General features: G+C 36.7%; 1 protein-coding gene across 1 annotated transcript in view; it reads left to right on the top strand.

Moving 5' to 3' along the window:
* The window catches only part of LOC149204974 (inactive purple acid phosphatase-like protein), a 374,319-nt gene extending 367,180 nt beyond the window's left edge, over positions 1 to 7,139 (top strand). Inside the window, exons 11-12 of the mRNA XM_089394858.1 lie at positions 6,372 to 6,446; positions 6,692 to 7,139. Coding sequence (XP_089250984.1) covers positions 6,372 to 6,446; positions 6,692 to 6,890 — 274 coding nt within the window. The 3' untranslated portion in view covers positions 6,891 to 7,139. The remainder of the gene's footprint in view (positions 1 to 6,371; positions 6,447 to 6,691) is intronic.
* Positions 7,140 to 26,117: the final 18,978 nt, after the last annotated feature.

Raw genomic sequence — 26,117 nt, 5'->3', positions numbered from 1 at the left:
TGAATGCCACCTTGTATCCTTTGTCTTCCATTGCCGAAATGGACACCGAGTTCTTCTTGAGATCAGGTACATATAGAACTTATTGTAAATGAATCATATTACCTTGATTCAATTGAAGGGTAACATTCCCTACTCCCTTCATGCGATAGGTGGCATCATCACCAAGAATAATCGCCAAGTTTGTCTCCTTCTCTATCAGATTAGAGAGAGCTTCCTTGTACCTGGTGAAATGCCTTGAGGCACCACCATCAATTAGCCAATTCCCCAAAGAGTCTAGAGGAGAGGTAGTGGAGAGGGTTGATATAAGATAGTATTCATTTTGCTTATTGTTAACAACATTTGATTCTTCATACCTGGAGTTCCTTGCTTTCTTGGAGGGTTGACCATTTCCATGATGTCCCGCATTCCTTTTTCCTTTGCCATTGAACCTACCATTCCTTGATTATTGTTTTTGAAGTTGCCCCCTGGATTGATTGTGACCATCATCATGTGATGTGTCCCTTCTATTTGGACACTCCCTTGCATATTGGCCAAACTTATTGCAAACAAAGCACCTTCGCTTCCTTCCACCCTTAGATCCAGGCTCTCCATTGAAAAGACCTTTAGACCCTGCATTATTTCTCCTTTTGGCATGAGCGGAGAAAGCAGTGGGGTTGCCTCTATTAGAAGGCATTTCTTGCTCCACCATTCTTGTCTCTTCTTGAATGCATCTCGACATTAATTCTTCAAACCTTGGAATCTGATCATTATTGAGAATAGTGGTTCTAAATATATACCACTCGGGTGGGAGTCCTCCAAAGGTAGTGATAGTAAGTACTCTGTCAGGAATGACCTCTCCAATCGATAGAAGATCATTCTTGATCTCAATGATTCTTAAGAAGTAGGATTGAATATCCTCGTCCTTGCCCTTTTTCATATCCTTCAATTTTTTTGAGAAATAAAATTTGATTTGCATCACTAACCTTGAACATGCTGACCAACCTGTCGTAGATCTCCTTGGAGGTGTTTAGATCGGAGATGTAGGCCACCAGAAGCTTGTCAATGGAATCTCTAATAATCTTCTTCACTTTGACTTCAGCCTTGTTGTAGTTGTTCTTTGTAGCAGCCGGTGCATTTGAAGGAGGCTCAGGGATTTTACCCCTCACTTAATCCAACACTTCTTGTTCTTCCAATGTTAGATCAAGAGACACCTTCTATCCATGATAGTCAGACTTTTCACGGAGCTTGTCTTCACCTGAGAAGTGGGATGAGGAACACATTGAGCCTTTGTCCTTGTCCAACTATCTTTGGTGATTGCTCTTTCACTCTTGCTTGGGCTTTGTCTTCATCTCAAGCTCTGATATGATGTTAATTTTTGGTATGTTCTATGCTTAAGAGCAATTTACTTCAATTTCTTAATTAACCCAATATCAATATCTAGTTGAGCAATCATATCAGCATGATAGTAAAATGCAGATAGAACATAAACATAAACAGTAGAATACAAGCCAAGACAAGAGGACACAAGATGTGGCACCAGCCAGAAACAAACCCCAATGTGGGGAAACCCTTGATCAATTCTTCTTATATTCTTCAATAGTTCAGCAGAGAGAGAGATAGTACAAATTACAATTCTGATAATTTATGACAACAACAGATAAGCCTTGACCAGAAAAGTCAATGCTAGTCAAACAGGGTAGAATTCTTCCTCTAAGTAGCTCGGTCAAGCCCAATCAACTTCGGCCTTCAACAGTAAGCTCAATCAGCCCAAAACATTGCTCATAATTCTGTTTACATTCCGTAGTTGATTGTTGTTCTGGTTAGGGAACTTGTTGCAGCCCTAAACTCCCTTGACAGTCTCCAAACAGTCCCTAAGAGAGTTGCGACATACCCTTGAGGAGTTCAAATACCATCAATCCAGCAGCCCTCCACAAAACACTGTTGCAACATTGTTTGCGCTGTTGTTTGCTGCACTCCTGGTTAGGGCACGTCCTGTAGCCCTAGTTCCACCACACAATCAGCAAACAAGCCTTGTAGGGTTGTGGTCCACCTTGGAGACCCTCCTCTCATGCCACGCTGCCTCCTAAAGGTGTTGTCCACCCATGACAACCCTTAACACAACCTCCAGCTTTGTGCTATGGCCTGTGGCCTAGCAAAACAGCTCGCTGTAGCTTTCGGCCTTCACAAATGTTACCCAAACAATCCCAAACAGCAACATTTATCTTCCTCATGAACTTGGCCTAGTTGTCAGCACCCAACCACATACATATCCAGCCCTATGCTGACCTGTCTTCAACGAATTACTTCTCCTTGTGGCTGTGGCTTCCCTGCCTAGCAAACACACCTAAACCAGACCTTGGTTCATGCCCTAGAACAACCTTATTCACCACATTGTCACCTACAGCACACAGAAATTCCCACGCTGTCCTTCCAGGCTCCTTCATGCTGTCTTAGGGCTCCTTCTTGGTTGCGGCTAGGGCTTGAGATCTTTCTTTCCACCACGTCCTCCTTTTGAGAAGACATACCCAAACAAGTGGAGAGAGAGATCATGAGATGAGATGATCAAATAATGACTTGAGGTCTCCTTTTATATGCAACGTTGAGGATGAGCTGGGGGTTAAAATGCTTGTTTTGTTTGCTGGCCGACCTTGACAATTTGTCAATAATACAAATAAATTCATATCTTCAGTTTTACATGTCGGAATCGGATGATCTTCAAATCAATCGTACGCCTCTTGGAGAGACAAATCCAAGAAAAATATCAGCTGTCATAAATAAGGTGACCCACATGGAGTTTGGCCCTAGTTGCCAATTTTAACACTTGTTAAGTTGCCCTTCCTTGATTTGTCACCTTAGCTCTAAAACCATGTTGAGAAATCTAGGGCATGGGATTAGGTGATTTATCTTCTATGATAACTACTTGTGATTCAACTTTTCTTAGTCTTTAATTGGATCTTTCTTTCTCTTGATCAATGTTACTGTTTTCTATCATCAAACAACATGAGACAAGAGACACAAAATGTAGGCGATCAACCAGGGTCAAAACCTCTCCAACTTAAGAGGAAAAGCCAAACGAATTCTTCTTTCTATAGAAACTTCAATTGATGAATACCAAGACCAAGACCCTTGACATATCAACCTCTCCAAGACCAAGTCACAAGACCCTTTGTCACTGCTTCTTCTTCTTGCCCAAGTCAACTCTAGTCAAATTGACTTCTAGCACTGCAAATTTCGGCGATTCTGAAATTTTGGCTCTCGTCCACAGTCCTGCAATTCTCGGTTGCCTGAAATTTCTGCAAGTTGACACTTGTGGGCTGAATTATAGATCTTGATAGTGTTTTCCTTCTTTGCTTGACTTGAGAACTTCTTAGTGACCTTCCTCTTGACTTCTTCAAGGCTGGTGTAACCCTACTGCAAAAATCCCAACCCTTGTCACACGTGCGAGTAAAATGACCCAAGAACAGTGCCAAAGTACTTCAGTTTCTTCTCCTTCTTCCTTTGTTGGATGATAGGCTCCTATTTCTCCTTTTCTCGCACTTCTTGATGTATTTCAGATGCTTGAGAGTCTGTCCTTCAAGTGAGGCCGAGCACTTCTATATATAGTGATTTGTTCATGTAAATAGGCCAACTTGTGCCTTTGGATAGGCCGACATGTATGCAGTGTAGATACTTATGTATGCAGTGTAGATATATGGTGTAAATTTAATTGATATGTATGCAGTGTAGATACTTATGTTATGGCTCGTAGGTGTTGTAATTATTGTTCTTAATTTTTAGATTTTATATTTTAAGCTCTTAAAGTTTTCCTTTGAATTTGAAATTTCAGTTTCTGTCATTATGAATCGATCTTTCTATCATTGTTGCAAAACTCAACACTGGCAATAAAAATAGTGGAAGTTATCAATTCAGAAAATTGTCAAGATCAGGAAAAAAATGGCAAAGCTTGACAAGCATAAACTTTGATCTTAAGAGGTTGGGAAAACTCCGCGACTTGAAAAACTAGAAGAAAACTTAAAAGACTAAGCATCTGAAAAACCCAGAAACAATTCAGAGAAATCAGAGATTTTTGCAATGCTTATTGTTTTATTTGTTGTATTGGCCATACCCTCTGCACCCATGCAACTTGGGTTTTGTGTTTCCGTATTGGGTACTCCTTGTCGATAGCTGACCTACCCCCATTTCCACATACCTGTGCAACCTTCATTTAAAGACATGGCTATAAATGAAATATACTGGGATTCATGGCCAAGGTTAGGAATCAGCCCTCCAGATTTTGTTTTCTAATTTTCTTTCTTCAATGGATTTATTTCTGCAATGTGATTTTATGTTTTTTGTCTTTGGGTCTTGTTGAATGGCCATAATGTTATATGTATTCCTTGTTTTTCAATGGTCATAATAGTGAATGGACGGGTGGAATACTAGATGGTACAACTACTTTAGCATGTGTAAACATTTGCGCATTTCATGTTCATTGTTATTTTAGATGATCATTCACCTCATCCTAAAAGAAAATGTATCTGGTTTTTGGTGATGATACCATGAAAAATATCTTGCGTTGTCTTCACAATCCAATTGTTAGATATTTTGTCCTGTCATCATTTCACATCCAATTGGACTTCTATGTATACTTTTTGAGTATCTGCTGAATTGCACTTTTATCCAAACTGAAATTTCTCTTCACCAGAGATCTATTGGTAATGGTTGATGCTTTGAATATATTACTACCATGGCATTCTGTTAAATTATGGTATGTTCTATGCTTAGAGCAGTTTGCTTCTTTTACTTTTATTAGCCACTGTTTAGCAATCACAACATAAAGTAAAATGCAGATAGAACATTAAATGATCGACAGAAAACAAGCCAAGACAAGAGACACAAGATGTGGCAGCTAGCCAGGGACAAACCCCAATGCGGGGAAACCCTTTGATCAAATCTTCTTTTATCTTCAATAGTTCAGCAGAGAGAAATAGTACAATTCAGAATTCTGTAATTTTATAACAGTAGCAGAGAACCCTAAATCAACAAAGTCAAACTTGGTCAAAACAACCCGGATTGACTTTTAGTCAACTTGAAGAACTCGGTCTTCAACAACTATCTTCAGCAGCCCAAAACAGTCCACAAACCTTAGTCAAACAGCAGTCAACACTTGGTCAAAGTCTGGTCAAACCTGCAGCAGCTCCTTGACAGTCAACGTTGGTCAAAGGGGTGGTCAAACCTGGTCAAAGGTGCTGAACAGAACTGCGGCTAGCCTAGGAGAGGCTGCCCAACCCAATCCGCAGTCAAGAAGGCCTCCACGCTGGTCAACGCTATCCAATCTGCCCACCTGCAGCCTATGTCACAAGGTTTGTCGAACTTTAACTTTTTGGCTCGAATTTTGTCGAACCTTGAAAAAATTTTGAGGTTCGGCAAACCTCATAGCCGTTGACCAAGTCTATAGATCAAAACTCATAACTTCATGTCACAACTCAAGCTTGTAATTTATCCTTGCAGTTTCCATGTTCAGAAATATATATATATATATACACGAACCTAATGACGAACCTCATCAAAATATTTGAACTCAAACCAAGCCTAATCATTGTCGAACCCAAACTCGAACCCGAAGCATGTGACATTGCCTGCAGCTAGGTCAACCCAAGTCAACGCTGCCCTAACCAGAAACCTGCATCTTCCTTCTTTAGCCACACGTGTGAGAGAGGGGTTCATCTAATGCGTAGGAGAGAGAGAAGATGAGTGATGAGATGAGTTGCAAATGACTCATCCTCCCTTCTATTTATATGAAACGTGGGGCATGTGTGCCACACACTTAGTTGCTCGCTGACCTTGACAATTTGTCAAGTAACTAGAAATAAATTCATATCTCCATAAATACTCATCGGAATCAGATGGTTTTTAGATCAATTCTACACCTCTCAATGAGAGGAATCTAGGAAAAATATCAGCTGCCATAAACAAGGTGACCCACATGGAGTTTAGCCCTAGTTGCCAATTTTAACACATTCATTGTTTTTCTATGCTATCAGCTGAGGTAATCTGTTCATATATAAAATACCAAACATAGAGTGGCTATAAAGTTTTCAGTTGGAACAGTTTACATTTTCAAATTTCTAAACATGCTTGATACTGGCTGAGCTACTTATTTTGTCTTTAGACAGGCCTTTCCTCAGACAATCTATGGTGCATGTTAGATAATAAATATTGCAAGCTTAATACACTGTATATTTGCATTTTCCTGTTTGTAAAATGTATGGGCTACAGAACATTTGTGAGCAAGCTTACAATAGGCAGATCACAATAAGTGAGGAGAACAAACCTTTATTTCTTCACTAATCAATATTTAGTTAATGCAAGAATTTAGTTTTGTGGAGAATTGATAGCAAGATAACTTGCAGGAAAGTGCATAAGTATGGCAGAAGTACTACTGGTGAAAGCTGGGATATTGTTGTGGAAGAAGGCACCTATTATGAGTAAGTTATGATTATTTCTTGATTGGTCTTTCACCCAAGAGAAGCAAAATATGGCCATAATTTTTATCTGCGAATATCTGTGCTGCATTTGTGGTTTTAATTTCTGAAAATGGCAATGACGGAGATTTCTAGCAGTCCAAAGAAATATTTGCATCTATGTTTGATTGTTTGTGTTAGGTAGTCCACCAATAAGTTATCTCAGGGAATTTTTACTAATAGTAATACTATCATGTGCTGAATTAAAGGGCTGAGCCCCACTATGGATGGGCAGACGCTGTTGGAAACTCGGCGCAGTTGTTATCAATCCAACCACGAGAACGACCTCCTGGTGTTTATCCAGATCTAGATTTTGGATCATCTACTCCAACACAACCACCTCCAGCATCGTCGCCACCTGAGTCACCTCCAGAATCACCTCCAGAATCACCGCCATCCTCTCAATAATCTCACTATTGTAATTGTCTTCCTTTTTTGAGTTTCTTACATTGTTATTCATGGACATTATTCATTTGGTCTAATTGGCCTTTTGCTGTAATTGGGTTTGGTCGGCTGTGACCTTCCCTCTTTATATGAACTGACCCTGGAAATAAAATAATGAAATTTGTGCCATATCTTCAATTCTTTGTGGCGATATCAACAGTTCATCTGTTTAATGTTAGGTATAAAATAGCTCAGTTCATCTGTGTTTTTCAATATCTTGCAATGACCCTCAGTATGTCTCTCTCAAACAAGAAATGCAAAAGTGTGGCAAATAGAATTAAACACAGGCAGCCATGAATTCTGACCAATTATGTTACGGGATTCTTAGGCAAGAGATAAAACAAGCCGCATGGGATTTGTTCAAAGCCTATTTTTTAATAACACTTGAGCTTCATTAAATCCAAAGACTGAATATGAATTGTAATAAAAAAGATATATTGGTTTAGATGCTATCATTGACAATTAGTGCTGGTACTGCTGTGTTTAGCCCATTTTGTGGACAGAAATTTGCCTCTAAGCTTGGCAATTTGGAAAGTGTCGAAGTGAGACCCAAACCAAGTCCCAACCTACACGGTTTTCTTTTTTTTCTTTCGTTCAAGTACAGTGGTGAGAGAGAGCACTGCCAACGGTTCCTTGGGAGTTTGCACCATGCCGGAGGAAGGTGGTATCGGTCTTTTTTTGGATAGTCAGATGCCTTGAGGTTTTTCCTATGGCATATCCCCTTGCCTTTCCTGTCCCAGTCTGCCCTACATGAATTAGTTAGAATTAGTCAATATCCATTGACGGACAAAAATAATATTTTAGTAATGGAACTAAATAAAAGGCTGATAAGGATTTTATTTCTGATTTTAAGAGGCAAACATTGATTTTAGTCGATATCGATTAACGGACAAAAATAATAGTTTAGCAATGGAACTAAATAAGAGGCTGATAAGGATTTTACAGCTAAACAGTTATTTATTTATTTCGATATGGAAAGTTATATTATTTTGCAATGGCTGATCTAAATGGACTATGGGATTGTATAACATTATAATCTTTAATTCTTAAGGTACTGTATTATTATATTCATTTCAACGGTTTATTTGAACTATCCGTTTTATATATTTAGTATTGTTGGTAGTATATAGTTTTTAATGTTTATTTATTATATTATTATAATTTTAGATTTATTGAGTATTTAAGTGTAAAATTTATAAAAAAAAAATTGTATTTCTGTAAATCTAATTCCGTTTGATACATATCAGAAATTAAGATAACCTATAATAATCTTTAATGATATAATTAATTTTTATACAAATGTTATCTATCTTTAAATAGAAATTGCTGATATATATAATTACGTATATATCGTGATTTTTTGGTCATGTTTTATAATTTTTGTAATTTATTTTTTGAATATGATATTAAGATAACCTATAAATTTTTTAATAATATAATTTATTTTTATATAAATTTTATATATTTTATATGGAAATTGATGATATATATTTATTTTTATACAAATTTTATCTATCTTTATATGTAAATTGACGATATATATAATTACATATATATTGTGATTTTTGGTCATGTTTTATAATTTAATTTATTTTTTTAATATGATATGTATAGCATTGATTATAGGTAAATTAAAAAATAATTATTGTAATATTAAGTTTTTGTATGCATATTAATTAAATATAAATATGAAAATCTAAAATATAATGATTACAAATATGAACTTTTATTTTAATTTATATGGTAAAATGGATTTTAATTTATAAGTATTGTGTGGGATATTTTTATTTCTAACTATATTTTATTTATTTTGATTTATTAAATTTTTATATATTTATTAATTGTATGTTCTAGAATATTATAGTTGTAAATATGAATCATTATTATCTTTTAATTTAATGTGATTTGCATATTATGACTATTTGCTAAAAAATGTTGGGAATTTTATTAATGAAGATAAGATTGCAATATAAATTGAATTGAATTGATTTATTATTTATATTATTTTTAAGTGAGTCAAGATTATGTTTTATTGTTGTTATTTTTTAATCTAACATGTCCTTTTACAACCATGATAACATATAATTTGAATATAACTGCTATTTACATTTTACACTCATTTATGGACATTGCATCATCTCCCTTGTATTGGTTTGTAAAACTTCACTCCACATAATAGGAAATGTAAATTTATTATGAAGTTATATTATAGTGATTGAAAGAAAATAATGAAGATGAAAAGTTCAGAGTCTTATTCAAATACTAGAAATGAAAGATTAAAAAATTGGATTTCATAATGAAATTGCCATAACATGCACTTTTCAAAGTATTATGTTCAATTCATCCATGTTATGAAAATAAGTTTATAGAAGGTAATAAATTAGTATTGATGTATTTTTATATTATTTGTAATTTGTAAGTTTGTTAGAGATTTAAGACATTAAAATGATTGTTGGTTGATATTAAAATGACCTGTGGACAAGTAGAAAATGTTGCAAATATTGTTTTCATTGATATGAAAAATAAGGGGAGACCACAAATGTCCAAGATAAAGATTGAAAGGTCAATATTGTTGGAAGTATTGTTTGGATACATATTTTATGTTGTTATCCAATTAGGATACCACATATTTGAATGATTTTCTACACTTACCTAACTCAAATGTAAGCATAAGATATATGGTTGAAAATCTTATTCTGAAACATGTCCAACAATATATGGAACTCCTTCTAACTCCACAGGAATGAGGAGATATGAAAGATTCTATCAGGATGACCCAACTGTTAGAGAATTATATATTACGGAGCAATGGAACACATAAAATATTGTAGAAATATAAATACAGAAAACACATAAAACAAGAGAGACACAGATATACGTGGTTCACCCAGTTTGGGCTATGTCCACCCCGAACAACTAGTCCTTCCTTTCTATTATCCAGCAAAATGAAGAGACACAACCTACAGCAAATCCGCTGTAATATCCTATGTTTTCTCTCACAGTTTCACATCTCTGTTTCTCGCTCACAGAATACACATCTATATCTCAGCGTCAAATACAATGCCCTCATACTAAGAGAGGGGTTGCCTTCTAGGGAAAAAAGACCCTAAACTAAACATAAGTTCTACTGTCAGATCATCTGCCTAATGAACAGCCCAGATTGACTAGAAATTACTATACTTTTACAAGGCAATTTTACATCTATTTTTAGCTTCGGGGGCACTGCCCCCAAGCCCCCGCCGCGGGGGGATCAGCCCCCCCGGACCCCCGCAGGGGGGACAAGTCCCCTCTACACCCCTTGCGTGGAGGGGTGTACAAACTTCTTGGGGTATACATCCGGTTGAAACAAAGACCTTTGAACAATCATGCTCCACACACAACAATCTCCCACTTGGAGAATGATTGTAGCAACTCCATCGTTGCTTCATTTGCTGGACAATGACTCCTCTTTGGACTTTGCTGTTTCTCATCTTCATCGTCATCCTTGAAGACCAATTTAAATTGAGCATGTTCTTAGTTTCTCCCTGGTTACAACTTTTGTTAGCATGTCTGCAGGATTCTGGCTAGTGTGTATCTTTTCCAACTTCAACTCTCCATCTTCAACACTGATCGTATGTAATAGTACTTGAGCTGTATGTGTTTAGTCCTGGAATGAAAAGCTGAGTTTTTGCAAGATGAATGACTATCACTGTATAACGTGCCCATATCGTGCTCTTTACCCAATTCACCCATAAACTTTTGTAACCAAATCATTTCTTTACTAGCCTCTGTAACATCAACATACTCTGCTTGTTGGGTCCCCATAATACTAGTGATTACCCCATTACTATTGTAGTTATACCCCTTATTAATATTGTTGTGCCCCTATTGCCCCCATATTGTTATTACTGTGCCCCATAAAATCCCTCTATTGTTATTTTTGTGGCTTTATATTATTATTGTTAGGTCGGCTGGATTATATTGTGACTCCTATATATAGAAATGAGGTTTTGTCATTTGAATCATCCAAGAATTGTTCATTGATGTAATGTAAAGGAGGTTTCCCCATCGAAGAGGCTGAATTCTAAGGCGTTGATATATCTTTTCTATCTTTTCTTGAGCTGGTTTCATAACATTTGGTATCAGAGCTTTGGATTTTAGGGTTTCGCTGCTCCAAACAGGTCATCGTGGCATTTTCGCTATAACTTTTTTTCTGTGATGTTTCAGAAGTTGCAAAAAAGACCCATTTGAGAAGAAATCGCGCTGAACCTCGGGTCCGAATTTCAGAGCTTTTCGCGCTATATTTGTGGAGATATGATCTGAGGAAGTTGGTATTTTTGCAGACTCTTGAATTACATTCCAAACAGGTGACCTGGGGAAAATCGTCATAACTTTCTTTTTGAGCATTGGATTGAAATTTCGCAAGAAGGTACAGAAAGAGGACGGACTGTAGTTTTCTTGTATATATATTTTAGAGTCAAAGGTCGAAACAGTGACACGTGGCACTTCATACAAGTTCGCTCTACTGAACTAGTTTACAATCAGGTCACTGCGGGAGATTGTGCATAACTCTTTCTTGGAGAATCCCTAGTGGCATTGGAAAGAGGACACAGAAGGCTACTACATGTCACAATTTCAGAACTGAATGATTCAAAATTACAGAAATACATCAGATTCAATATCAGGCTTCTACAAAGTGAAAAAAGGTGTGTAGTTTTTTTTTTAAATTTTTGCGTAAGCTTGGTTTGAAGGAATTCAAAGGGCATAGTAAAGCATTATTATCGGTAATTGATGCCCCAAGGAAAGAAAATGCAAACACCTAGTAAGCAACCTGAAAGCTCTAACATGACTTATGAAGAAGAGGAAGAAATGCAACATGATATAGCCAAATTACGAGACCAAGTGTAACCAGTGTCACTTGCACAAAAAGGAACAGAATCTAAGATGGATGGTTTAAAGAAAGGCGTAGAAGCTAAGATGGAAGATTTGAAGATAGATTTGAAGACAGACATGGAAGAATTGAAGAAGTTGCTACAAGAAAGGGTCACTAATGGTGAAAAGGTAGTAAAGGAAACTCATGATGAGAACAAAAGAAATGTTAATCATGATTCCTCTAATGTTGGATCGAAGACCCACCATATTCCAAAAATCGATATGAGTAAGTTTGATGGCAAGGATCCCGCAACATGGATATTACAGATTGAGCAATTCTTCGATCTCAATAATGTGCAAAACACACAAAAGGTACATATGAAAACTTTATATTTGGAACCAAATCAATTTGTATGGTATCAATGGCTTTGCTCTCGTAAACAATTTATCACTTGGGCAATTTTTACGGAAGAATTGATAGCACATTATGAGGATACAAAAAACAATTTTTTTTTTAGCCAATTGATAAGTCTCAAACAAAAGGGTTCAATAATGGAGCACATTGAGGAGTTCCAAAAATTGAACATAAGGGTAAAAGATATTCCAAAGGAGCATAGGATTGATGTGTTTATAGGGTCTTTAAAGGATAATATCCAACATGATGTTCGCCTTTGAGAACCTGATTCATTAGAGAAGGCATTCAGGTTAGCAAGAAAAATGGAAATCAAAATTATGGCAACCAGGAAGCATACCGCTCACAACTATAAAGACGGAAGTGTTGTTGCCCCTAGTCTTCCACAACCTATAAGGTTTACACCACAACAATTGGAAGAAAAAAGAGCAAAAGGGCTTTGTTACATTTGTGATAGCAAATGCACTAAAGGTCATAAGTGTGCTGAGAAGAAATTATTCTACATAGATTGTGAAGAGGAAGAAGAAAAGGAGCAAGAAAGGTCAAAAGAAGAGGATATACTCCAGGAACAAAGCCTAGATGAAGAACAAATAAATCCGACCATATCTTGTAATGCATTGGCAGGAATTACCACTCCTCAAACCATCAATATAGAAGGACAAATCAAGAAGAAAAAGGTAATAGTGTTGATTGATTCAGGAAGCACCCACAATTTTATTCATTGTAAGGTAGCAAAAGAATTGAATTGCTTCCTATATCCAACACCAGAGTGTCAAGTGATGATTGCAAATGGAGGAACAATAAATTTCTCTGGAAAGTGCCATAATATCAAGCTATCCATGGGAGAATATGTATTGACTAGCCCAATGCTTTCCATTCCAATGGGAGGTGTTGATGTTGTACTAGGAGTCCAATGGCTACAATCATTGGGTACAATAGCTTTTAATTTTCAAGAAATTTTCATCAAATTTTCTACGGAAGGAAATGAAGTTGAATTAAGGGGTATTGCAGGGAAACCAGGAAAGATAATCAGCTCTAATGGTATGACAAAGCTTCTAAAAAAGGAGCAAAGAGGTGTAATTGCACAATTATGCTCGCTAGATGTTTCCACATCGGAATCATCTATTTCTCCAGATCTCCAAAAAGTCCTGGACAATCATTCCAAGGTATTTGAGACTCCCAAAGGTCTCCCACCTATGCGTGATCATGATCATGCTATTCATCTGATTCCAAGAAGTGTTCCTCCAAACATCAGGCCGTACAGATATTCCTATGTCCAAAAGAGTGAAATTGAACGTATGGTTGCAGAAATGCTAGACGCTAGTATAATTCAACCGAGTCAAAGTTCTTTCTCTGCTCTAGTAGTATTAGTGCACAAGAAGGATGGATCATGGCGCATGTGTCCGGATTATAGGGAGCTCAACAAGCTCACTATTAAAGATAAGTTCCCCATTCCTGTCATTGATGAATTACTGGATGAATTGCATGGATCAATTTACTTCACCAAGTTGGATCTTCGTTCAGGATATCATCAAATCATAATGAAGATTGAAGACATTCCGAAAACAACATTTAGAACTCATGAGGGTCATTATGAATTTTTGGTCATGCCTTTTGGCCTTACCAATGCACCTTCAACATTTCAAGGTTTGATGAATTCAATTTTCAAACCATTCCTTAGAAAATTTGTGTTAATATTTTTTGATGATAGACTAATCTACAGCAAGTCTTGGAAGGATCATGTTGAACATGTTGACAGGGTGCTACAACTATTGGAGGAGAAACAATTATATGCAAAAAGATCCAAATGTTTCTTTGGAGTCCTGGAGGTGGAATATCTGGGTCATATTGTATCTCATGAAGGAGTTAAGGTAGACCCTAGAAAAATTAAAGCCATTAAGGAATGGAAAATCCCCACATCCATAAAGCATCTACGAGGATTTCTTGGGTTGACAGGGTATTATCGCAAGATTGTTAAGAATTATGGGAGAATAGTAGCACCTCTAACAAAATTATTGAAGAAAGATGCATTTTCATGGACTCCGGAAGCAACAAAGGCCTTTGAACATCTTAAAGAGGCAATGTGCCAAGCACCGGTCTTAGCTACACCGGACTTCACAAAAACCTTTATTGTGGAATGTGATGCTTCAGGAAATGCAATTGGTGCTGTTCTAATGCAAGATGAAAGACACATTGCTTTTGAAAGTCGTCCAATCAAGGGAAAGTTTTTAAGCAAAGCTATTTATGAGAATGAAATGTTGGTAATACTCTATGCACTTAAGAAATGGCGACTCTACCTAATGGGAAGACACTTCAAAGTAAAAACGGATCATGATAGCCTTAAATACTTTTTAGAACAAAGATTATCCTCTGAAGAGCAACAAAAGTGGGTCACAAAGATGTTGGGTTATGACTTTGAAATCATCTACAAAAAAGGGAAGCAAAATGTGGTGGCAGATGCAGTCTCAAGAAAGGATGAGGATGTGGAAGCATTGTTGTTCGACATTTCTATTATCCAACCACATTGGATAAATGAAGCAAGGGAGGAGTGGAAGAATGACGAAGAAGTGTGGGCACTTATTCGAAAGTTAAAACAAAATTCCAGTACGTCTGATACATTTAGCTGGCAAAATGATTCGTTATGGTAAAAAGATCGCTTATACCTCTGTAAGAATTCCCAACTAAAACAAAATATTCTTATGGAATTGCACACTTCTCCCTTAGAAGGGCACTTAGGATTTTTAATAACTTACCACAGTGTTAAGAAGGAATTTTTTTGGGATGGCCTTAAATCAGATATTCAAAAGTTTGTGGCGGAATGTTTGGTTTGCCAACAAAATAAAGTTGAAACAATTAAGACACCGGGTCTATTACAACTTTTATCCATTCCAAGCCAACGTTGGGAGGAGGTTTCAATGGATTTTATCACAGATTTACCCAAGTCTAAGGGAAAGAGTGTCATCATGGTGGTAGTTGACAGACTTACCAAGTATGCACACTTTTGTGCATTATCACATCCATTTAAAGCCAGTATAGTTTCTACTGCATTTATGGAAACAATTCAAAAGCTACATGGAAACCCAAAGATTATTGTAAGTGACAGAGATCCCATTTTCACTGGAAATTTTTGGACAAAATTATTTTCTTGTCTTGGTACTCAGTTAGCTCATAGCTCATCTTATCATCCTCAATCTGATGGGCAAACTGAGATAGTAAACAAATGTTTGGAAGGATATCTTCGTTGCTTTGTATCTGATAAACAGACACAATGGGTCAAATGGTTGCCTTTGGCTGAATGGTGGTATAACACTTCCTTCCATACAGCAACAAAAATGACCCCATTTATGGCACTTTATGGGTATCAACCATCTTCCATCACATCATATTTAAGAGAAAATTCTAAGGTTCAGGCAGTGGAACATCACATTGAACATCAACAACAAGTCCTCCAACTCTTAAAGGATAACCTCGTGTTGGCACAGAATAGAATGAAACAACAGGTAAATCAACATCGCAGTGAAAGAAGTTTTGATGTAGGTGATTGGGTATTCCTATGGCTACAAGCATATAAGCAAATGTTCCTCAAGCAAGCTAAAAAGGATAATAAATTATCACCAAAGTATTATGGTCCGTACAAGGTGTTGCAAAAGATTGGTATTATGGCATACAAATTGGAGCTTCCTGCTGCTTCTCGATTGCACCCAGTTTTCCATGTTTCATGTTTAAAGAAGGTTATAGGCGACAAGCTCCCAGTTCAAACAATATTCCCAGAACTTGACGAGGAAGGAAAAATTATATTAGAACCGGAAGCAGTCACAGAAACAAGAACTCGACAGCTACGAAATCGATCAATTTCAGATTATCTTATCAAGTGGAAGAAATTATCCGCTGAAGAATCCACATGGGAGGATGAGAATTTTATGCAGAAGTATCGAGAACTACTCAAGCGTTGAGGACAACACTTTTTTGAAGGAGAGGGGCATGTTGGGTCCCCATAATACTAGTGATTACCCCATTACTATTGTAGTTATACCCCTTATTAATATTTTTGTGCCCCTATTGCCCCCATATTGTTATTACTGTGCCCCATAGAATCCCTCTATTGTTATTTTTGTGGCTTTATATTATTATTGTTAGGTCGGCTGGATTATATTGTGACTTCTTAGACTCCTATATATAGAAAGGAGGTTTTGTCATTTGAATCATCCAAGAATTGTTCATTGATGTAATGTAAAGGAGGTTGCCCCCTCGAAGAGGCTGAATTCTAAGGCGTTGATCTAACTTTTCTATCTTTTCTTGAGTTGGTTTCATAACACTGCTTCTGTTGCTGAAAGCGCAACAACACTTTGGATTTTTGAAACCCAACTGACAGTTGTTCCACCAACAGTAAATACATATCCTGTAATGCTCCTGTTGTTATCTCTTTGACCTGCCATATTTGCATCAACATATCCCTGTAGGGAAATGTTTGAACCACCAAAGCATAATGCTTGATTTTTGGTACCTTTCAAATATCTAAGAATCCCTTTCACTGCCATCCAATGTTCCTTTCGTGGATTGTTCATGTACCTGCTTACAACTCCCACTGCATGTGCAATATCAGGCCTTGTGCAGACCATTGCATACATTAAGCTTCCAACTGCTAATGCATATGGAACTTTAGACATATAATCCATGTCTTCTTGGGTCTTTGGGCACATTTCGTTACTATGTTTGAAATGGCTAGCAAAAGGTGTACTAACTGGTTTTGCATTGTGCATATTAAATCTTTTCAACACCTTTTGTATGTACTCATTCTGAGACAATGATCTGTGATTTTCCCTGTCTCTAGTGATTCTCATACCAAGGATTTGTTTTGCAGCTCGCAAATCCTTCATTGCAAATGAATTTGCCAATTTTCTTTTGAGCACATTTATTTCCTGCATGTTAGACCCTGCAACAAGCATGTCATCTACATACAATAACAATATAATATAGCTTCCATCATTTTGCTTTTTCAGATAAACACAATGATCAGAGTGGTATCTAGTATAACCTTGTTCAGACATAAACTTGTCAAATTTTAGATACCATTGTCTTGGAGCTTGTTTTAAGCCATACAAGCTCTTCTTCAACCTCCACATTAGTTTCTCCTTCCCTTTTACCTCATATCCTTGTGGCTGCTACATATATATCTCTTCCTCCAAATCCCCATGGAGAAAGGTTGTCTTTACATCTAACTGCTCAAGATGCAAATCTTCAGCTGCTACTAGACTCAGAATAGTTTTGATTGAAGTCATTTTAACAACAGGAGAAAATATTTCATCAAAATCAATACCTTTCTTCTGTGCAAACCCCTTCACCACAAGTCTAGCTTTGTACATCTGTTTTCCTCCATCTTCTTCCTTCAGCCTGTAAACCCATTTATTCTTCAATGTAGTTTTTCCTGCAGGCAACCTGACTAAGTCCCAAGTCTGGTTATGCATTAAGGAGTCCATCTCTTCTTCCATTGGTACCTCCCACTTCTTCCTGCTTTCAACCTGCATTGCTTCTTCATAGCATTCGGGTTCACCAGAATCAGTGAATAATAAATAATATAATGAAGGAGAGTATCGTTCAGGGTGTCTACTTATCCTAGTAGATCTTCTAACACCACTTTCAGGTGTTTGGGGTGCCTGTTGCTGTTGTGGTGGTTGCTATTGTTGTGGTTGTTGATTATTATTATTTTCAGACACCTTTACTTTTTCAGTAATTTCATCAAGAACTGCGTATTCCTTGTTTTCTTTTCCTGCAACTGATTCTTATACAAGACCTTTTCATTAAATATTACATCTCTGCTCCTAATGATTTTGTGATTTTCGTAATAATATAAGCGATAACCAAAATCATTAACACCATATCCAATAAAGGTACATTTCTTTGACTTTTCCTCAAGCTTTATTCTATTTTCTTTATCAAAATGGACAAAGGCCTCACAACCAAAAGGCTTTAAAAAGGAGTAGTTTACCTTTTTACATGTCCATGCTTCCTTTCGAACACCACCATCCAAGGAACTTGAAGGCCCTTTGTTTATTAGATAAACAACAGTATCTACAGCATCTGCCCAAAACTATAAAGGCAATCCTGCATGCAATCTCATGTACCTTGCATGCTCCATGATTGTTTTGTTCATCCTTTCTGACACACCATTTTCTTGTGTTGTTCTTGGAACTGTCTTCTCTCTGCGAATTCCATGCTTTGAACAGTACCTATCAAACTCTTTGCTGCAATATTCACCTCCATTTTCTGATCTAAGACACTTCAATTTCTTTCCTGTCTCAATTTCAACCAAAGCTTTCCATTTCTTGAAAGTATCAAATACATCAGATTTATTCTTAATACAATAAATCCAAGTTTTTCTAGTTGCATCATCAATAAAAGTAACATAATAACGATAGCCACCGAGAGATGATACCTAAGCAGGTCCCCATACATCTGTATGCACAAGCTCTAATTTTTCGCTCTTCTTTTCTTTCCCAACTCTGAGAAATCTGACTCTCTTCTGTTTTCCATAAATGCAATTTTCACAGAAGTCAAAATCAACATTCTTCAAACCCGACAACAAATTCCTTGAGTGAAGAATCTTCATCCCCTTTTCACTCATGTGTCCGAGCCTATGGTGCCATAATGCTGCATCTGCTCCTTTGGAAGTTAAAGCATTAACAGAGTTAGAAATACCATTGCATAAATACAATGTACCAACCTTTTCACCTTTTGCTATTACCAGGGCTCCTTTGGTGACCTTCCAAGCTTTATCTATGAAAGTTGTCACACAACCTTCACCGCCTAACTGCCTTGTTGAAATCAGATTTTTCTTTAGATCTGGAACATGCCTTATCTCCTTTAGTAGCCATTGGTTTCCATTCTGCTGTTTTACAAGAACCTTACCCATTCCAAAAATTTTACAGGGTTTATCATCACCCAAACATATTTGTCCAAAATCTCCTTGAACATAGTCATGAAAATATTTCTTATCAGGTGTCGCATGGAATGAGGCCCCTGAATCTACCATCCAAGAATCAGTGATATTTTCGAAAGAAAGAATCAAAGCATCTTGTAAAACCTCACCTGTCACCTTTGCTTCATGATTGTTTTCTTGTTGTGCATCTCCTTCTTTTCCCTTCCGAGATCTACAATCTTTCTTTAGGTGTCTTTTCTTTCCGCATTTCCAGCACACTATCCCAGATCTGGACTTGGATCTGTCTTTCCTTGATTTACTGCGATATCTTGAGCTCTTTCCTCTTTCCATTTTTCTTCCCTTAGACTCTGCACTCAAAGCATTACCCGATGTCTCACTGGAGCTTTTCCGTCGCATTTTCTTGCTAAGGATAGCACTGACAACATCATCAAAATTTAAATTACTAGATCCAGACACAGAGTTACTAATGGCCATTACTAAACCATTCCAGCTTTCTAGTAATGAGCACAAGAATAATAGAGCTCTAACTTCATCATCAAAGTTTACCCCTACAGAGCATAACTGACTTGTAACAATATTAAAATCATTTAAATGGTCTGCAATAGATCCACCTTCCGACATCTTCATATTAAATAACTGTTTCATAAGAAAAACCTTGTTTGCGACCAAGGGTTTTTCATATAGTTTCGACAACGCCTGAATCAAACCCTCTGTCGTTGTTTCATTCGAAATGTTGAAGGCGACTGACGCAGCGAGGCACAACCGTATTGTTCCGAGTGCCTTTCTATCGAGAAGGTTCCATTCTTCATCTGTCATAGCAGTCGACTTTTTTGTTTTTCACTCAATGGTAGTTACAGATCTTTCTGATACAGATAATTTTCCATCCGCATCTTCCATAGCGAGAAGTTTTGGCCGTTAAATTTCTCGACCCTAAACTTACCATCTTCCGCCATTGCTCCCACTTAAACAAGGAAACCTTATTTCCTGTGAGTTTATCAGCCAAATAGACCTTCGGCTCTGATACCAGTTGTTAGAGAATTATATATTACAGAGCAATGGAACACATAAGATATTGCAGAAATATAAACACAGAAAATGCATAAAACAAGAGACACACAGATATACGTGGTTCACCCAGTTTGGGCTACGTCCAGCCCGAACAACCAGTCCTTCCTTTCTATTATCCAGCAAAATGAAGAGACACAACCTACAACAAATCCGCTGTAATATCCTTTGTTTTCTCTCACAGTCTCACCTCTCTGTTTCTCGCTCACAGAATACACATCTATATCTCAGCCTCAAATACAATGCCCTCATACTAAGAGAGGGGTTACCTTCTAGGGCAAAAAACCCTAAACTAAACATAAGTTCTACTGTCAGATCATCCGCTTAATGAACGGCCCAGATTGACTAGGAATTACTATACTTTTACAAGGCAATTTTACATCTATTTTTAGCTTCGGGGGCGCTGCCCCCAAGCCCCCGCCAGGGGACCGCTGGCCCCCGGACCCCCCAGCTGAGGGGGATCGTCCGCCCCCCCCCGAACCCTCGCGGGGGGGACAAGTCCCCCCCATGTGGAAGGTTGTACAAACTTCCTGGGGTATACATCCGAATGAAACAAAGACCTCTAAACAATCATGCTCCACACACAACACCAACCAGAAAGTATAGGTCATCTTAGCCAATTTTACAAGTAGGCCCCATAAGTGAATGCATGAACGCTATAAATAAAGGATATAGAGTGCATTTGATGATCATCCAAGCAAGAAGATATACGAGGTGCATAAGAGTGGCTGGGGGATACTTATGTGGTCTTAAAGGTGGATACAAATTGTGATTTGTGGACTAAAGTCATCTTGGAATTTTTACTATAAATTTCCTTCTGAGACATTTTAGACCGTCAAACTTTGAGGAGATAGAGGCGACATATTTGTGTACATGTGGTAAAAATTTCAAACATTGGTTTGTTATACTTTTGGAGATGTGCTCTAAGGAAGTTGGAATTTTTTATATAAGTTGTTTTTTAGATCAAAATGTGAAATATTAAAAAGATAGAGGAGAGATCTCTACGTAGTTCTGATAAATTTTTCATACTTTGGTTTGCTATAATTTCTAAGATATGCTTTATGGAAGTTAGGGTTTTCGAATAGTCCCGAGTAAAGCATCACACAAGTCAATTTGGAATTTTCTCTATGAATTATTTTATAGGATGTTTTAGACTGTGAAGTTTCGAAAAAACTATGGAGAAATATAGAAGTACCTTAGGTAAAAATTTCAGAATTTTCTATGCTATATTTTTGGAGATATGCCTTGTGGAAGTTACACTTTATGAATGATCTTGAAATCAGTTTCAAATAGGCTAGCTTGGAATTTAAGTTGTGACTTATTTTCTGGGAATATTTTTAAATTGTGAGACTTCAAAAATTTTGAGGAGACATGTAGAAGTGCCTCAAGTAAAAATTTCAAAATCATATTTGCTCGAATTATTGAACTTTGTTTCAAATAAGCTAGTTTGTAATTTTCTATATAACTTATCTTTTGAGATTTTTCAGAATGTAAAATATTAAGAAGATAGAGAAGAGATCTCTAAGTAGTTGTGATAAAATTTTAATACTTTGGTTTGCTATAATTTATGAGATATGCCTTATGGAAGTTAGGGTTTCTGGTTAGTTCTAAAATAAGTTTCGCACAAGTCAATTTGAAATTTTCGCTGTAACGTATTTTATAGGATGTCTTAGACTATGAAATTTCCAAATACCTATGGAGACATAAATGTACCTTGGGTAAAAATTTCAAAATTTTCTCTACTATACTATTGGAGATATTCCTTGTGGAAGATAAGGTTTCTAAATAATCCTCAAATTAGTTTCAAATAGGCTAGCTTGGAATTTTTGTTGTGACTTCTTTTTTGGGGCTTTAAATTGTAAAATTTTTAAAAATATGAGGAGACATGTAGAAGTGCCTCAAGTACAAATTTCAAAATTAGATTTTCAAAATTGGATATGTGGCATGTTGTGCAAGTTCATTCTTGGGAAGAGGCCAAAAACAATAGGTTTTGGGAAACAAACTTATTGAAGCTAGAAACAACAAACATCCCTAGTGAAGGTAGAAGCAACGACGAGACCTAGCGAAGGTAGAAGTAGCAAGAAGACTTAGTGAAGCAGGTTGTGCCTACAAATATTTGCAATAGTGGGGATTGGTTTCTCCAGTATGTTAGTGTGGATGAATACTTGCAATAGTGGTGATTGGTATTTCTAGTAGGTTGGTGCCTACAAATATTTGTAGCAATAGGTTGGTTTCTAAAAATAATTATAAAAAGAAGTTTTATGGTTTTCTCTTGAAAGGGTTTCCACACCACTCTTGTATTCCATGTGTCGCAGTTGATAGATCTCATATGTGATTTTTTTCTTATTGTTCATGAATGTTTGGATACGTACAAATTGTCTCTTTGATTCACCTCCCCCATATCATTATAAATGCGTTCTCATGAATTAGTATTAGAGAAGGTTCCTTCGAAACTAATTTGACCACTAGAAGGTAGATTTTAGGAGTACATATGGCCAATCAAGAAGGTTTCTCCACAAACAAAGCCCAATTATTTGATAGAACAAATTATGCATTTTGGAGTACATGGATGTGAACTTGTCTAATGGCTCTTGGGTTTGATATTTGGAAATCAATCATGACTAGTTATACAACAACAAAAACTCCTCCCGCATATATGGATAGGAAGAAGGATAGTGAACATAATGCAAAAGCCATGATTTTTGTCTTATGTGGTCCATCATAATCAGAATATGTTAAGGTCTATTAACAAAAGAAATTTGGGACAAACTTCAAAATATCTATGAAGTTTGTGACAAGGTGAAAAAAGAAAAGCTCCAAACTCATATAAGATAGTTCGAGAGTTTGAAAATGAAAGAACCCATGTGTGTACAAATGATGTTAAGGTAACTCCCCTTAAGATTTGATGCCAAGGACTATGCCATTGAAGAATGGAGGATCTAGATAAATTGATGATGGATGAGTCGCATGAGATTCTCACTAGATATGAAGTGAGGATAGAAACATAAAAGCTAAGATAGAAGGAAACAACTTCGAGCATCATAAAAGACAAAGGGACACAATTCAAACTCTGTTTTAGCCATGAAACAAGTATGGAAGGATCACATTTTGTGGGAAATCTAAAAAGAGGATATGGAAAATACAAGGGTAAGACACCCTTCAAATGTTTAACTGTGATAGAGTAGGTCATTTTGTTGCTAAATGTCCATATGAAAAAATGTAAGGCAATGATGATGAAGAAAAGCATAATAATAAAAGTAAAAGTTATAGACATAGAAAGAGGAAAATACACTAAGAAGAGATTTTACTCTCGAAAGGACAGTAACTTGTCCGAAGAAAGTGATAGAAAGTTTTTAATATTGACAAAGAAGATTTTTTCTTCATAGTCGTGGATACAAAGTAATTTGATAAAGAAAATGAAGACAATTAGAATGAAAAATCAGAATAAGAAGAAGAAGACATTAATGAGGAAGTGAATCTTGAAGTACAACTTGTTAGTTCCTTAGAAGAGATAGAAAGGCTCAAGGGAAGGAATAAAAAGAATAAGGAGCAATTGCAAAAATATGAAAAGAAGGATCTCGATCTTAATGAAAAAAAAAGTTACCACCCTGAATACTAAACTAGGAGAGGAAAAATGGATAGAATAAGTGGTGAGAAGTTGGCTAAAAGAAAATGAAGGAAACTATGAGAAGTTAGACGCTGAAATTATTTCCCTAAGAAAAGAGCTAGAACAAACAAATGATCGGTTGAATAGAAGCTTGAAATTTGGAAAGAGTGTTGAAATCTTAGATAACGTTCTCAGTTGCACAAGGTCATCGTTCATCAAGACAGGTCTTGGATACAATGAAAAACAAAATACCCCCAAGGGAGATGCAAGCATTAAGGTCACAAATCCATAAGAAAAGGAAAATGAATAAAATATTAAAAGCTATACTAATATTCTTAAAAGAATCCATCAACAATGAAGGCAACAACAAGAGAGGAAATGAGGATTAGTAGAAACATGATTCTTCTCACAGGAATAAAAAGAATGAGTTCATAAAAGTTGCTCGACCAAGAAGGCCTTTCACACCCTTATGCCGAAATCGTTTTCTTAGCTATCATTTTTCTTGCAATAATTTCGATCATAAAGCAATAGATTGTGGAGCTTATTGTTGGGATAGGGTCCCCAGGGTTAGTTTAACCAAATTTTGTAAAAGTTTTGTAAAGGATGTAAAGTCTTCGCAAAATGTGGATGTGGAGCGCGTAGTTAGATAGGAGTCAAAGGGGCTTTAGCCCCTTGTTTGGGTAAGTGATAGGTCTGTTTTTGAGACTCACCCATGGTTCGTGGACCATGGTATTGTATGGAAAAAACTATATATAGTTGAGTCATAGCGAGTCTAAGGGAAAAGATAAATCAAGATAGAGATTGTTTGGGAAAGTATTAAGGCAGGAAAGCTTTGTTTCCTATACTTAGGCGAAAGGGAAAGGCTCCTGCAGCTGAATGCACAGGAGGCCTTGGTAAGTCTGCATCTGAGTGCGCGGACCCATGTAGTTGAGTGCGTTGGGTGGAGAAGTCTGTAAACTGAACGCTATAACTTAATAAAGAGTAATTTTGGAGAAATACTTTGCTTCTGAACATTATTATTAATTCTGTTCATGTTATGTCTTGTCGCTCAATGATATGTTTTCTATGGAATAATGTGTAAATGTTATGCAAATCTATTGAATTTATAATATTTATGCATGACATAAGTAGTTATCTGTTTTTGCGAAGACAAGGGTTAATTCTGTTATGATTTCTAATGAATTGGATAGATTTGCGCGTAGGTAGTTCTAGGGTTATTAATTAATGCACAAAAGTGGATAGTTTACCTCTTTAGAGTTTATAAAGTCTGATCGTAGACCTTCACGAGGGCCTAGAAGCAATTTCCTTAGAGTTGCAATAGCGGGCCCTAGAAGTGTACATATCTTCGTGAAGGTAGATTCGAGTGACAAAGGCTTAATATCACTTATCACATGGTCTTTGGATGCAGAGTCTTGGCTCTAGCATCCCCCAATACTCCTTCGAGTGAGACTGAAGCCTGCGTTATGCAGGTTGTTACCGAAAGGGCCAGCGGTTAGGGTTTTGTTGGTTGGTGCAAACAACTTTGAACCTGGGTCAGGCCCCCTTAAGCCAACAAATGGTTCCGTTTTTAGGACCGGGATCTATCTAAGAGGTGTGATAAATGGTTTCCTATGAAGAAATAGATTGACAAGAGGATTGACCGAAACATGCACGTGTTCGCGGCTCAAGAGAACATGAGTCCTAAATTATCCAAGGAAAAGTGGTTGCAAAGATTTTTGTACATAAACGAGATCGATGCATTCTTTTGTTTCTTCCTTGATGAACTACATGAGTGGTTGCCTAAATTGGACGATAGTCAAGGGGCATGGAGGCTTGACAGTCTTGTTAGCCCCTACAATGTCCTAGGCCGAGGAGGAGATTGAAAGAGGTAACTTCAAACCACTTGCAGTTCAGCAGCTAGCCCTGCTGAACCAAAGAGGGATCTCTCTAAGGATTTCTCAATGAATAATAGGAAAAGAAATGGATTTTAGGCTAGATGTATAAGTCTAGTTTGAGTATTTGGAAATTTATGGTTTTATTGCTGGACCAGGGATGAGAGCAAGCAATTAGGTCAGAGTGTTAAAAGTTTGCAGTAGCAGGCATAAAAAGGAGCTAGATAATAATGTTTTGTGGTGAATTAAATATTCTGGTCAATGTAGTTTAGGGTCTGAAAACTTAAGAAGTCATAATGAGCATGTATTAGCATGAATTCATTAATCTAGAAGAATAGATACATAAACATGATTTTTCACATAAACAGAGCTTTGAATTAAAAAATTATGCCTATATGACTATAACGAAAATCACAAGAAGAAAGAAAATCATGTTAAAAGATATGAA

Source organism: Pinus tabuliformis, chromosome 1_2 (assembly GCF_031772625.1).
Source record: "Pinus tabuliformis cultivar Carrire ecotype Pingquan chromosome 1_2, CPIR1, whole genome shotgun sequence".
Lineage (NCBI taxonomy): Eukaryota > Viridiplantae > Streptophyta > Pinopsida > Pinales > Pinaceae > Pinus > Pinus tabuliformis.
This window is presented reverse-complemented; position numbering and strand designations above follow the sequence as displayed.